A 15,106-nucleotide genomic window follows, 5' to 3' on the forward strand; every position below is an offset into this window, starting at 1 on the left:
ACACATTTTCTCCTTTTTGTAAACGTATTCATGAAATTTTACATTCGAATGGCAATTTGTGATTGTTTATTCTTGCTTCTCAAGAGAGTCATGATGTCAGTAACAAAAAGGATATGAACTTTTTATAAATAAAGTACACTTTATTGTGTGCATAATTATATACTTATTAAGTGTATTCAATATATTAATTACATGCTTATTGATTTTATTTTGTTTCTTGCATTTATCATGGAGGTACGTCAATAAAGTAAATATAATATTAATTTATTTTTATTATTTATTGAGTATCCAAAATGTGTCAGGCACTAATTTATACAAAATCGTTCTCTAGAACAAAATTGTTCACTAATTATTTTGGGAAAACAAAATAGTCCATTTTGCAGAAAATTGCCCCCAATGAGTAAAACATGTTCTGGATTTTTTTTTCTGGTACTGAAGATACTCCCCCAATAAATGAGACTCTACTCGTCCATCGAGGAAAGCTATTGCATAGCTTAGTTATATGAATTTGATTCTTCTCTCATTGCCTCTTAACTAACTCAAAATTAATGACCAATTTGAAATTGTCATTGACTATATTTAACTCTTGAAAAACTCATTTTTCAATTCGTTAATAAAGTGAAGTATATATTTTTAGAAATGAAATAAACATGACAGTTAAGGAAATATCAGGAGGAATTAGTTTCCAGGTTGCCTTCTCTGAAAATGTTAAAATAAATCCCAGAGAAGGATAAATAAAAATTGAAGAAGGTTATATTATGAAGGTAATGGTAATTCAGGGAAGGGAGTGCAACAGTATATTGGTAGACTGATAATGTAAGTTGTCAAAAGTAGTATCTTGAAACTTAAGATATTTTATCCTGTAAGAAATAATTTTCCCTACTTTTAAGAAATGCTTTCCTTATTTTCTAATCAATAAAAAAGTTTTGTAATTAATTTTAATTCATACTCATTGATAAAGAATATCACTAATTATTTTTCAATGTACTTATGATTCTGAACTTGAAATCTTACAGAATAAACTTTTGTAACATCCTTTGTAGCACACTGTTAAACAGTGTTAATTTGAACACACTGACTTTCGCATCTTTCTTTCATTTCCACCCTCATCAGCTCACACACCCAGGTCTGGAGTAATAAGATTTAATTATCAAATAATAAAGATCTCCTTTCTCAAAAATTTCTCTCAGTGGCTCCAGATTGCTAAAGAGATAAGGCTAAATTCTTTTAAAATGGCATGTAAGGCCCTCCATAAGAAAGAACCATCTTACAATACCTTGAATTAACCTTATTTTTCTCCTGCAATGAATCTGATTACTTCCTGCGAGTAATGCCCCCTTAACTCAAAAAGAAATAGACAAACAAAATAGACCAATAACTAGAGAAGAAATTTGAAAGGGTTTCAAAAAGTTTGCCCCACAAGTGACTACAACCTGGGATAATTTCAGAGAGGAGTTATTTTAACTTTTCAACAAACAAAAAATATCCAATACTAAAGGAGATGTTTCTAAGAGAAGATGATAAGATTTCATTCAGAAAATAGCCAAATCCTGAAATCAAAATCTGACCGACAAAATTAATGACCAATCTTATTACAAAAATAGATTAAAAATCTTTAAAGAAAAGTAAAAACAAAGAAAATTCAGTACAGTTTAATAATATGTTACCCAAAAATATACTGTATTTTACCATATATAATGTGCACTTTTTGTCCAAAGTTTTAGGGGAAAAATAAGGATGTGTGTTATACATGGGTAGTACAGCTTGAGAGCAGGCTAAGTCCAGCAGGCCTCCCAGGACTGCCACAGCCTCCAACCTGGGCCCACCTAGTACACAGGGCTCCAGTCCAGGAGGATCCAGGACCCAGTGGGAGTGGGAGTGGGCTCAGTGGCCTCCGCCACACACTGCAATCAGGTAGGGGGCAGTGACTGGGCTGGCAAGGCAGGCTCCAGCAGTGAACTAGATGCTATTTCCTAAGCAAAGTGACTCAGGAGCAGAAAACCAAATACCACATGTTCTCACTTATAAGTGAGAGCTAAGTTATGGGTGTGCATGGTCATGCCTACACGGGAGATACGGAAGGGGGAGGACAGAAGGAGGGTGAGAGAGGAAAAGTCTCCTACAGTACACAAGGCATGCTATTTCAGGTAACAGATACTCTAAAAGCCTGAACTTCACCACTACACAATTCACCCATTTATTACAACACAAACCCACTTGCACCTCCTAAATCTACTGAAGTTTTAAAAACTTAAAGAACAGCAAATTGAGTGGATTTAAAGAAGTAAATTCAAAAATACTGCAGCAAAAATTTTGGATTGCTGGATTTTAAATATAAATACACTTAGTAGTCTCAAAACAATTCTCTCAAATTCTGATATACAGACCTTTAAAAAACATAAGTCAGTTTAAAGTATATCCTAACTGTCTACAGGGCACTTTGAATTTTCTGATAATGTTTTCATTCTTTTGTTAGCTACTTCCTTGCATTTTGCTTTCTCATTCTACAAGTAAAAAAATTTCATAATCAAGACCAAATAATTAAACATAAATATACTAAGGTTAAAATACCTTGTCTTAAAAAACAATTTCAAAGATTCTCTCTAAGCAGAACCTACAGGGTTTCCCCCACCTTCTGTTTTCCGTTTATTCCCCAGCCCCAACCATAGGCAAACCCTTAAACTTCTCATTTACCCAAGTTCCTCATCTGAGACACAGGAGTTTGATTCGGGTTCTGTTTTCATGATTATTTTGGTGACAATATACAAACAAAATGAAACAAAGGGGCAAGATGACTGCAAACCATTTTTTGCAATGAAGTACAAATGACAGACATCACTCAAGAGCTGAGTGATGCTCCAATGTCCTATTTTCCTTCTCTTGATTGCACATTATTACTCTCCTTTGCCATCTCCCTTTTTCCAAGTAATAAGTCTTCTTTTTTTCATATTACTCTAACCTTTAAAAAGTTCACAGTTCAGGTGAGAAGTGTTTACTGGTTCCTTTTTTTAATTTAATTTTCAATTACAATCATGACTATATATGTATGGGGCACAACATGATTTGACATACAGTGTGTAACACTTAAATCTAACTGATTAACATAGCCATCACCTCACTTACTTACTTTTTGTGGTAAGACGTATAAAATCTACTCTTAGTTATTTTGAAATACGCGCTTGCATTGTGCACTTCAGGTGATAGCCCTCCAAATGCCTTCCCTCCTCCCACCAATCGCCTCCCCCCTGCCCCTCCCCCGTCCTTCCTCTCCCCTCCTCCTTGCTAGACTATATTTGTGTTTTATCTTTTGTATGAGTGTGTTTAGTGATTCTTCAGCAAAGATGTGCAATGCACTAAACCATTTGTTTAAATGAAACTAATCTTTTTAAAAGGCAAATAAACCCCTAATTTTAACATAAAACCTTTCATAAAATTAAAAAAAAATGCAAGGAAGAATAACATAGGTGTTAGGAAGTACTTTAGAAATTAGCAATGTTACTAGTATTTAGAACATGCAAATGCAACAATTCTAAATTGTCATTTATGCATTTTATAATTTTTAAAATGACATCTAAAATAATTCTTACCTTGCTTCAGAATTGTGGGGATCTATTTTTAACAAGCCTGTAAAATCCTGTATGGCTGCAACCCAGTTTTCATATTCAAAATAATACAGCCCACGTTTCAATAACGCATCTGTTCTTTTGGGATCATAGTAAATACACTATAGGGGCAGGAAGAAGTAAAAAAAATCACATAATGAAAAAAGAGCTAAGAAAAGTATATAATCACATAACAAGTTAAGTGAACTACAACCACCTTTTTAAATTTAGATTACATAAAAGCAAACCTCTTTCTTTAAAAATTCCAAAATTTCCAGATTTGCATCTAAAAAACATATTTTTAGAAAATCTACCCATCATCAAATTCTAGAAGGGGAATATTTTCTAAGAGAAAAAACAAACAACAAATATTATACATGAAGCCAGGGCTTTTGCCCACTGAAACTTTTATGGATAAAAGTTCATAAGAGAATTGTTCAACTAAAGTGGAGTTTATTGGCTCTATCGTAGCATTTTGTCTGAATTAAAGATGTAACACATTAGACTATATCAAGGCTAATTCAATCAAATCAAATACAGATTAATAGATTATCTAGCCATTAAAATGAGGGAGAGAAATGGGTTTCTATTGGCATAGTTCATTCATTTCAGGCAAAAAAGTTTACCCATTGGTAGTGGAAAAGAACTAAAGCATAAAGGAGGTTAGCAAGTATTTTTAGAACAGAAAAAGGTAAATATTTTGAAACTTGTTTGACCTGAAGTGTGTTACAGTAAATCTATTTTTAAACTATTCATGTCAGATGGGGGAAACAAACAGAACAGATAATCTAATAATTTCCATATCTTCAAAGAGTTTTTTGGTCACTTTAAGACCAGAAGTTACAAAATATATATGTGCTGGTATCTTCTTCAAGCAGAAGAGGATCAAGTAAGTGGCTAAACCACCATGGATTTAAGAAACAGGACAGTCAGGAACACAGGACAGTAAATTATAATTTCCCTAGCCAGGCGTTGTGGTGGGTGCCAGTAGTCCCAGCTACTCAGGAGGCTGAGGCAAGAGAATCGCTTGAACCCAAGAGTTTGAGGTTTCTGTGAGCTGTGATGCCACGGCACTCTACCGGCAGTGACAAAATGAGACTCTGCCTCAAAAAAAAAATAAAGATAAAAAAATTATAATTTCCCCTACACTCTCCATGTTACTACCAACGAAAAATCTGGAGTTAGAATCCAGGAAGTCAGAGTTACCCCTGTGCTCCAACCAGCGAAATATTTGGTCTTGCCTCTAGCCCCAAAATAGACTTCAGCTAAAAGTTCCTGTCCTTACATTCTCTGACATCCCCCAACCAAATATAGATTACTCTGCCACCATCCTTATTTTCTTTGCGGCACTTGTAATAATGCATATATGCAGTACATTACACTGTTCCCTCGCAAATAAATATTTGTGAGTGATGAATGAACCTGTAATCACAGCTTCTCTGAGAACCAATAGGTTCCCGGCAGAAAACAATCAGTTGTTTAAGAATTAACAGGTAAAAAATAATTTTCTCTACTTTGTAAAGGGATGAAGCAATTTTCAAAGGCTTCTTCAACCATGATTCATGGCTCAAGAAGAGAGAGCTGAAAAAATTGAGACCCCCTCGGAGTTGTCTCAATACCCCCACACTCAACTCTTTGATACGAATCCATTCACTCACCAATAATTTAAAAAAAATTGATGTAGTATCAATACCAATGACAATAATAAAATCTCTAGTTCCTAACCTATAATAAATTAACTGATCATACTATAACATATATGAAAAGACTTTCAAAAACTTGCTATACTAATTAGCATGAGAATATCATGATTTAAGATATATAAATGGCAGCCTTATATGAGATAAAACTTACTTTAGAATAGTCATCAATGGCCAGTATTCTGTTTTCTATTTCATACATCTCAGCCCTCCTGAAATAGATATCAGCATCTGTGGGCCTACACTTAATTGCCTGGGAATAGTTTAGAATGGCCATAGTAATGTTTTTTTTTCCCTTGAAAATTTCTGCTTTTGACAAATAGGCCTCTAAAGAAGATTAAAAAAGATAAAATCAGTGTTACAATCCTTTCATTAACTATGAACATTTTAAAAGATTGGTCTCTGTCCCCCCAAAAATGTAGCCTTAACATAATTTTCTTTATATTTTCTTAACAATTTTACTTAATTTTCTCATTTTAACAATGCCAAATTTATTCTAAAAGGCTAGATAAATAGTCTTTTGTGGTTAAAAGTATTTTTGATTTGAATTGACAAAAATTTCCTTTTACTTTTTGGTATGCCTAAAATGTTTCATAATCCTGTAATGATCAGAGTAAAAAGTTAGGTTTTGATGGCACAAAATGTTATAAATATTTAGTACACAGAGATCAACATAGGTCAAAAAAAAAAACCATTATATTCTATGGATATATTGTAGTGCTGGGATTACAAAGATGAGTATGACATTTTCACATTCCTAGAAAGTCTTTTTCCAGCGGCTCACATTGGTTAGAGGATGGTACATAAGAGAAAAAGTATATTTTTCATCCCACCAAGAAGACCATGTATACAATGTCTCTAACTCAGAGATTTTGCTGTCAAGAAAAGACTTGTCAATTACTTCTTTGACTAAAAACTTTTAAGTTCATATTTTTGTGAGATGTACAGTAAGGAACCAATTTACTGAAATAAATATCAAGCGATTCACATTTCAAACCACGATCAGTATTTTGAAAACAGTATAGGATTGTATGAGCCCAAAATTTACAACATCAAGAATAAAAAATTTAAGTGAGGAAAGTCACAACCATTCTTTTAGGGCTCCTAATTTATGTATCTCTACATAAATACCAATAAATTGACAAAGGCCAAGATAGAGATACAGGTGCTCCCACTGTCTCCACAGACAACTCACCTGTATTATTCTTATCATATTTATTTATAAAATTCAAGTCATCCAAAGCTTCTTCAATTTTGTCTTGGAAAAGATAAATGAAATGTCGGTGCCAATAGGCATTGAGAAACAATGGCTCCAAGAGAATAGCCTAGAAAATAGATGTATAAATTCAATTAAAGTTGATTTGTGAAAGGGAGATATTTTATCAAATAAATTTTTCAAGCACTATTAATCCCAGCAAGTTTGGATGTGCATAGCATAGAATAAAACCTCCCAATCTGACAGACAAGAACTGGTGTTATTAATATTAACTATTTGAAAATGCTAATGATCATATAATCACAATCCTACATGCTGTACAGTACACATGCATAATTCAAAATTCCAGTAGAAACCACGACTTATTCAAAGCAAGTACCAATGGTGAGTATCACTATTTCAGTTCAATACAACTTGCCTCCTCCAGGTCATCCTTGGCACTCTGTAGCTTTCCTAGTTTCCTATAAATAGCTCCACGCCTACAATATGCAAATGCAGGGTATGTTTTCTTGCTATTTATTTCTTCAGTCAAGGCCGCCACTTCAGCTTCATAATGTTTAATGACTTCTCGAGAAAGATTACATTCCACCGAATCGCTCAGTTCTAATTTGGGAGGTTCTTTCACGACTTCCTTTGTTTCTCTAGGAGCAGGTGCTTCGGCAGCTTTCTCAGTCACGGGAGCCCTCTGAGGTCTTTGCTCAGTCAGCATACCAATGGCCCATGCCTGAGGATCACTGTTTTCTGGAATTCCACCTTTACTTTCGAGGAATTTTTCAAAATTAAAGCATGCAGGTAAGCTGGGACACCGTATTGGACGTTCATATAATGGAACTTTGAGCAAATATTTCTTCTGTCCAGGAAGTATTCCATGAGATGTTGATCTAGTTTTCAAAAGAGTGATTTTTTTTTTAATTACAGAAATATAATTGTCTTTCTAATCAATAAATCGACTCAACTCTACAAAAAATTATTCTTTCTCCATTATGGAAATAAAATCACATGCTAATTTCATGCAGCCTAAGTCCTCCTTTGCATTCATTAATATTATGACAGTTTATGGAGACTCTCTGCAGAGTTTAGGAAAGCAAATGACTGCTTTTAAAGGTTTAGCCTCCCTAGAGTACCCAAATAATGGGGTCAAAGCTCTTTTCCGGTTTAATTTACACTCTCAACACACCACCCCCTGGAGGAAGTACAATGGAGAATTAAGAACTTAACATGAAGTGAGAAAGAAAATTCTTAATTTTGTCTTGGAAAAGATAAATGAAATGTTGGTGTCAATAGGCATTGAGAAACAATGGCTCCTAGAAAATATATGTATAAATAGAGGCCAGTGAGGACATGAACTTGAGGACATGGGAAAAAGAAAGAAGCTAACTTTAGGGAAGATCACCAAATAAACACCCAGACTTCACCACCTCTAACAGGCTGTCAAATTAGATAATACCTAATACGCTTTCAAATGCTACAAGTCTAAGATTGTTCTTCTCCAATCTTCCATTTCCAATATAGTTTTCATCCACTAATATTTATTGTGTGGCTGCTACTGTATTAGCCACAGGAGATGGGGCAAACATATTCTATTGCAAGAAAAGAACTTTTTTAACCTCATCACTTCATACCCAGTGTGTACATTGAGAAAGACCTAGTGCTAAACACTAGGAGAGTAAAAGTAGGAAAAACGGGTTTCTTTCTCTTTCATTTCTTTCTTACACTCTCCTCTTTTCACCGCATTCAATGCAAGCCGCCATGTTCATTCTTCTTAGAGTACACTAACATCTTAATTTCCTGTTTCCACTCTTGCACTTTGTCTAATCCATTCCTCACATGGCAGTCAGCATAGGGTTTTTTTTTCCCAAATGTAAATCAGCTCATGTTACTCCCTCCAAGAGCTTCCTGTAGTACCCAGGATGAAAACCAAGCTTCTCACCATGTTCTACAAAACTCCACCCAATGAGGCCCCAGCACAGCTCTCTGGTAGCACTACCCTTGCCTCCAAGTGTGCAGGCTCCTCCTCAGTTCATCTTCCTGACCAAACGTCACCTTGGAAAGGCCCTCTGTGCCAGATACATGTATGTTTCTTCACACCTGTGCGTTCATCTCTTCCCTTCTCCACCTTGCTCTCTGCCCTGGAGACTGATCTGTATGGACCACAACCTATAATCCCTGTTCTCGCTCTTCTCATAGAGCTTGTGCAATTAGGAATCCCAACAAAGGGAAGGAGAGAGACAAGGCATTTATTCCTCTGCTCACTCAGTTTGGCCTCTTCAGACTTCAGAATATTCTATAGTCTCCAGTCTAATTACGTACTGAGTTATTTGAGATGAGAGGAGTATAGTAAGTCACAAAGAATCAATACTCCTATTGTACTTCAGTTTATCTTAACTAAAGATCACTCCTGCTTTCAAGAAAACTCTTTCCATACAACTCTTTCTTTCAGGTGCTAGTAATAACTCCCTCTTTTTGTCCTCTCTAACTAAGAGGTAGAAAAATGGCTGTATTATCCTTAGTACCTGGATATCATTTGTGGTTTCTCTATACCCTGATATCTTTGTAAGTTGCTCCTTTATCATGACCTCCCAAAACTATCCTAAGTAGTCAATACTATCTGTGTACTACTGGGACCTTGACAGGTCAATTCATTGGTACCAGAGATGGAGGCAGGAAACACACACATATAAAGGGTTCTTGGATAACCTCCTTGCCAGAGTGAAATGTGGTAGTATCAAAACCACAAACAATCCCCAGTGTTAGGAGGGAACAGTGTTCCGGTGGAAGGCAAGGCATTGGGAGAGCAAGTAGCTCTCTCCAGACACTTAGTCACTAGACAATAATAATGATTCTAAAAATTATGCAGTCAATTACTTCTGTCAGACCAAAGAGTGGCCGCAGCACCTATTAAAAGTCTAAACCCTCTAAACCTTACGCAGTACGGTAATAAAAAGCTAGTAGGAAAGAAATAGGAAACTGAAATATGGGGTGTGAGCACGAGAGTGAACATAAAGAGGTGAAAGTTGTGAATCTCTGAATCCCACTCGTGTCCTCATGACAGAGACTGGCTGCAGGAGTATCAGATCCTCTATCTGAGAAGCTCAGTCCTCTCCTACATGGATGCATTTCAACAACTACACTATGGCACAGCTGTGTACGCTGTAACAACCTGCTCTACTCCTCAAATTACTCAGCTGTGACTCCTGCACCTGCTCATGGAACCACAACCATCGCAGGGCCTCAGCCTCCCACAAACTTTCTCTACTGAGGTGGCCCTGCTGCTCCAACTTCTAACAAGTTCCCAGGTAACACTGACGCAGGGACCACACTTTGAGAGCCACTGCTATGGAGGAGGGTGCTTAGTCAAGCCCCTAAGCCTTGGAAAACTCAAAGAACGTACAGGTGAGGAGTTACGATACTCCTGAAAAGCCTATGGGTGCTGACCTCAGAACTGGAAGAGAATGAGAAAGTGGTAAGAGCAGCAAAGAAATTTGGTTCATTGACCCCAATGGGAGTAACAGGATTCTGGAGTGGCAAAATCCAGTTAAGGATGTGATGGGCACAACTACCAAATAATCCATGGAATTTTAACTTGCAAGATGTGTGCCAATAACTCGATGACCACAGGTCCTTGGAGATGGGGGAGATGGGCAGCCTGCTTAAGTATTTTTTGAGCTCAGCGACCCAAGCACAGGGAAATATCTAGAGTAGCGGTTCTCAACCTGTGGGTCGCGACCCCTTTGTAACAATGAAAATACATCGCGGCATTAGGAAGGTCGAGAACCACTGGTAGAAGAAACAGTGAAGCTGCGGAGGGACTGCAGACACGTGGCTTCCTGCTATGACCTAGCTGAGGAGGGTTGCAACAGCAGCAACCTACAGCAAAGGGATTGACATCAACGCGATGACCTTCTGCAAAATTTGACTTGACATCTGAGGATGTCTGTGGTCTGCTTGCAACCATTGAGGGAGACTGCCAAGGATGAGTATGATGAAACAAGCTTGAAGATCGAATATAAACTGGGAAAAGGATATTTCTGAATTACCAAATTAAGATTACTAAAAAATAAAAAATTAAAAGTCTCAAAGTTAAGTTGCGCCCTAAACTTATTGCAAACTAACCCCTATTTCACACTTACATTTAACTGGTAAATTATTTAAAGTAAGTTTTTTTTAAAGAAAAGACAGGAAGGCTGTACTAATGTATTGTCTCAGTTAAATACTGCCACTGCCACTGTTTGTTTTTCTGCCCTCACCAAAAGGCAGAGGTTCATCCTAGGTTCAAGGTCAAATGTTCAGCTCCTGTTAGGCCTATTGGCAGCACATACAAATGTTAACTTCAGTTACTGAAAGGCAAAGAAATCTTTTTAAATGGTGAAATTTTATACTCAAAGTGATAAAGCATCAGTAAATAGTACAACAAGCTCCAGCAGCAGTGTTTTATCAATTTCCGTCCTTTATTTAGATAGACATCACTTAGGTCGTGTCCAAAATGGTGTCATGTGTATTATCTCTTCCAGGATGGTAAAGACTCCTAAGACTTTGAAATAAGTAAATATAACAAACATGTGTAAGCAAACATCTAGCTCTGATCTAAAATATTTGTCAACTTAGAAAAACCTACCAGAAATCTTCTAAAGATAAGCTAATGAAAAAACGCCCAGATACTACATTTGTTGTAGGGAAAACTTAAGCATTAAGAAGTACACAGAAAACATGAATGATAGTTCCCACTATGGGTGACTCTGTTATAACACTTATAAACTTACCAAACACTTATAACACTTAGAAAGTCTTATTTCCTACTCTTCTCAGAAACAATAAGTTGTTTCTATTCCAAAAGATAATTAACTCTTTTGCAGAACCAGCAAGACTTTATAACAACACAAATACAACATTTTTGATTCCCATATCACATGACAGTCTTTACCGTCCAAAAGACCCAAGTTTATTGAATTCTGTGTCATTTAGGGATATCTTCAAATATAAATTTTTAGAAATAAATCCCAGAGCTTTTTGGAAACTATTTTCCACAATACTTTGGTTTTTAAGAAAGTTAAATCCTGAACACTTAAACATGAACATATAAAGAATTTCAGTTGTTTACCATTTAAGTCCCTCCATATTTTTAAATATACTAGCTACCATTACTTCCAAGTAAGAAAAATTATTTGTGTGTGTGTCTCCCTAAATAAGGGATCACAACATACAAAAGATAACTTGTCTATCTGGATTTATCACTCAATTCAATAACTTAAAATAGTCAAGTACCAACGATCTATTTTGATTTTTGAATGGTGGTATTTGTTTGGAGCAGGGGTTATTTTTGGTGCTAAATCACTTAAAACAAATAATTTGTTAGTTTTTCCTTTCCACTGGAAGATTTCATTTACCCATCAAATTGGTTTAGTCTGATTTCATGTCCTTAAATCAGCTCCCCTTTCAATTATCAAACCATTCCCATAGTTATACTATGAAATATCTACATTTTTAAAAGGGGGAGGAGTTGTTCTTTAACTAAGAGTTTAGCATATTTTCAGTGCTGAAGAAAATAATATCTTCATTGGATGAGATTATAGCCAAAACCATAATATATTTCTTAAACTATAAATATATATATATATTGCTTAAACAAGACCTTTTAAGAACTTTTGGAGGCTTGGATAATTCTTCATACACAATTGCAAATTTTTGGAATTTTAATCCTTTCTTCCATTTCATCTTTGTTTTCTTGGGATAGACAATGTAACTGATGCCAGCTTGTCTCGATGCTTCAATGAGGGAGAGAGAGAGATGTCTCAAATATTGTTTGTCCTGAATATTCTCCAAGATAACATCTATGTCTTCTTTCACGGAAATGAGCTCTTCGGCTTTGCGCTGCTTAGAGAGCTGGCGCTCCAGCTCCTTTGCTTTCTGAAACATCACCTCTTTCATGCTGCTCCTCATGTCATACTTGATTTCCAGGGGAGCTATGCTCTCCTTCTTCCAAATGTCAATTGCAGATTTTGTTCTCTTAATAAAGAAGCAAAAGATAGGGAAAATATAAGATCAGTTTAGTTACCATACATTTATGATGAATTCAGTTACAGTTACCATTCATATAGTTTGGTAACTGTATTAAAAAAACTTAAAGCATCTTATATTCTTAAAGTTATTCAAAAGTTGGCTTATAAAGTTAATAATGGGTTAGTTAAAGCAAAGTACAATAATACTGTTGGTCATATGACAACATAGGTATTTAAAAACACCGCAAAGTAGATATGCTTTCTGATCTTATATATTTTAATTCAAAGGGTATGCTGTCTTCATATCCAAATAAAGTCCATGCTCTACTTTGATATTTAATGCAAATAAATTGATAGAATAGGGAAAATCTATTAAAATGCCTGAAATAAAATTAAAATCAATTTGAGTCTATTTTAAAAAGCACTTTAACAACATTGAGTTTCTGTACAATACTATTGAAATATTACAATAACTTTCAATCCAATATTCATAAGCTTAAGTAATAGAATCCCAGCTTATTACAGTATTTATTTTATCTAACAATTTAGAGAATGAAATTAATTTTTAATAATACTATCATTATTTAACATTATAACATAATTTTTCATAATTATACATTAATACCTGAAACTTTAATAATACTCATTACTTATAAAAGATAAATTAATTCTAATACTTTGATATAGTATTCTCTACCTATTGAACTATGAAGTTAACTGCATTACTTTTGCTAATAATAATTTGTTATAGAGATGTTTTTCTTTATAGTGAATTAAGGCCCAAATTTAAAATTTAACAATTTCATACAACTTAGTTATGCATTTCAAGATAAATTAAAGTACAATAGAAATATTGATTCTTTGTGACTTATTATGCTCCTTTTGTCTCAAATAACTATATATGTAACTCAATATGTAATTAGACTAGAGAATATAAAATATATATGTGTGCTTTTCTAAAAAGCCATAGATGATTATTACTGCTAAAAATATAAACATTTCTTTTAATAGTAAAAACCCAAAACTTATGGTACCTTTAATTCTGGAGATTCTGTATTGACATGTTTTGGGGTATTTTCATACGATGCAGATTTTCTTAATAAGAAAGACTGGAAAATCAAATGAAAAATATATATTAACCATAGATAGTATTTGGTAAAACTAAAATATCATCTGATAGTTGGCTAACAATCACTGTTTAGGTAAATGAATGAGACACAAAAATTACTAATTATTTAGTATTTCTTGCTGATTTTGAAATCACTGACTTTGTAGGCAGTAAAAGAACTTAAAAGCCAGCAATTAATTTACAAAAGTATATAATGAAAACTATCTTATTTTCAAAACCTCAGCTTGCTCTAACAGCCCTCCTATGTCCAAGGTGCTATAGTGCAAAGCTTCCCAGCTGGTGTAAGCAGCACTGGTGTGTGTGAATGTACAATGGATATGCCGAGCCAGGAATTCCCTTAACTGTGGAGCTTCACTGGTTGGACCTGGGGCAGCTACTGTCCCCTCGACAGTCATTTCTCATCATTAGGAGCCTCAACCTTTTACTCCAGAGGGCCACGCAAATATCACAGTAGCATCCAGACTGGTGTTACTACATTAAGAGTTGGAAAACACTACCGTGCTAGAACGGAAAGTACCAAAGAAAAGAACATGTTTCACGCCCTCAAACAGTATACTAGTAAAATAGCAAAAAAGAAATATCTATAATCAAACGGACTATGGCAATGACTGTACAGATGGCACAAATTTGGTGTAAAGAGAATTCAGGGGGTGGCATGATTCTGAAAGGAAAGGATCCTGGGCAGACCAGCTTAAAGAGGTAGTATCAGAGCTGCTGGAAGGCAGCAGCATTTCTATAGATGGAGAAGGAGTCAAGAACATCCCAGGCCAAGGGTTAGCCTAAATGGGCACAGAAGAGTCTCAAAGTGTCAGTAAATTTAATCCATTGGTATAGGCACACACAGAGTATATGGAGGTCCATGGAAGGAGAAGAATATGGTTGAGGCCAGGTCATGAGGCTTACTTGACTCCTCAGACTTGACTTTACAGATGGAGTTACTAGATTTGCTGAGAAAAGAGTGACACAATCATACCTGTGTTTTAAGAATGTAGCAGGATGTTGTAGTCACAAATTCTCTGTACCCTAAAGGCAATTACAGAAAGAATGAAAATAAATAAATAGGACTAAAGTAAATTAAAAAGCTTCTGCACGGCTAAAGAAATAATCAACAGAGCAAAGAGACAACTTATAGAATGAGAGAAAATATTTGCAAACTATACATCCAATGTGTAAGAACCATAATCTACAAAGAACAAATAAGCAAAACAAATTTAAAAACCCAGCCCCATTAAAAAGTGGGCAAAGACTTCCATTACAATATTAAAAAGCAGTGTAGACAACGGGCAAACTTGCCTGCTTCCTGTAAAGATTCTTGGAGAGAGTGCAGGGGAAATACTTGAAGAAATTGGCCTGGGAGAATACTTTATGAGGAGGACCCCCCGGGCAACTGAATTAACACCAAAAATACATTACTGGGATCTGATCAAACTAAAAAGCTTATGCACAGCCAAGTACACAGTATG

The 15,106-nt window shown here is 35.3% G+C and overlaps 1 protein-coding gene across 1 annotated transcript in view; it reads right to left on the reverse strand.

Annotated features, from left to right (window-relative positions):
- The window catches only part of TTC6 (tetratricopeptide repeat domain 6), a 173,603-nt gene that overhangs the window by 46,074 nt on the left and 112,423 nt on the right, over positions 1–15,106 (reverse strand). The window contains exons 10-15 of the mRNA XM_053595919.1: positions 13,549–13,623; positions 12,148–12,521; positions 6,937–7,399; positions 6,498–6,627; positions 5,457–5,629; positions 3,588–3,724 (exon numbers count right to left, since the gene is read on the reverse strand). Coding sequence (XP_053451894.1) covers positions 3,588–3,724; positions 5,457–5,629; positions 6,498–6,627; positions 6,937–7,399; positions 12,148–12,521; positions 13,549–13,623 — 1,352 coding nt within the window. The remainder of the gene's footprint in view (positions 1–3,587; positions 3,725–5,456; positions 5,630–6,497; positions 6,628–6,936; positions 7,400–12,147; positions 12,522–13,548; positions 13,624–15,106) is intronic.

The sequence above is a fragment of the Nycticebus coucang genome, chromosome 6, assembly GCF_027406575.1.
Source record: "Nycticebus coucang isolate mNycCou1 chromosome 6, mNycCou1.pri, whole genome shotgun sequence".
NCBI lineage: Eukaryota > Metazoa > Chordata > Mammalia > Primates > Lorisidae > Nycticebus > Nycticebus coucang.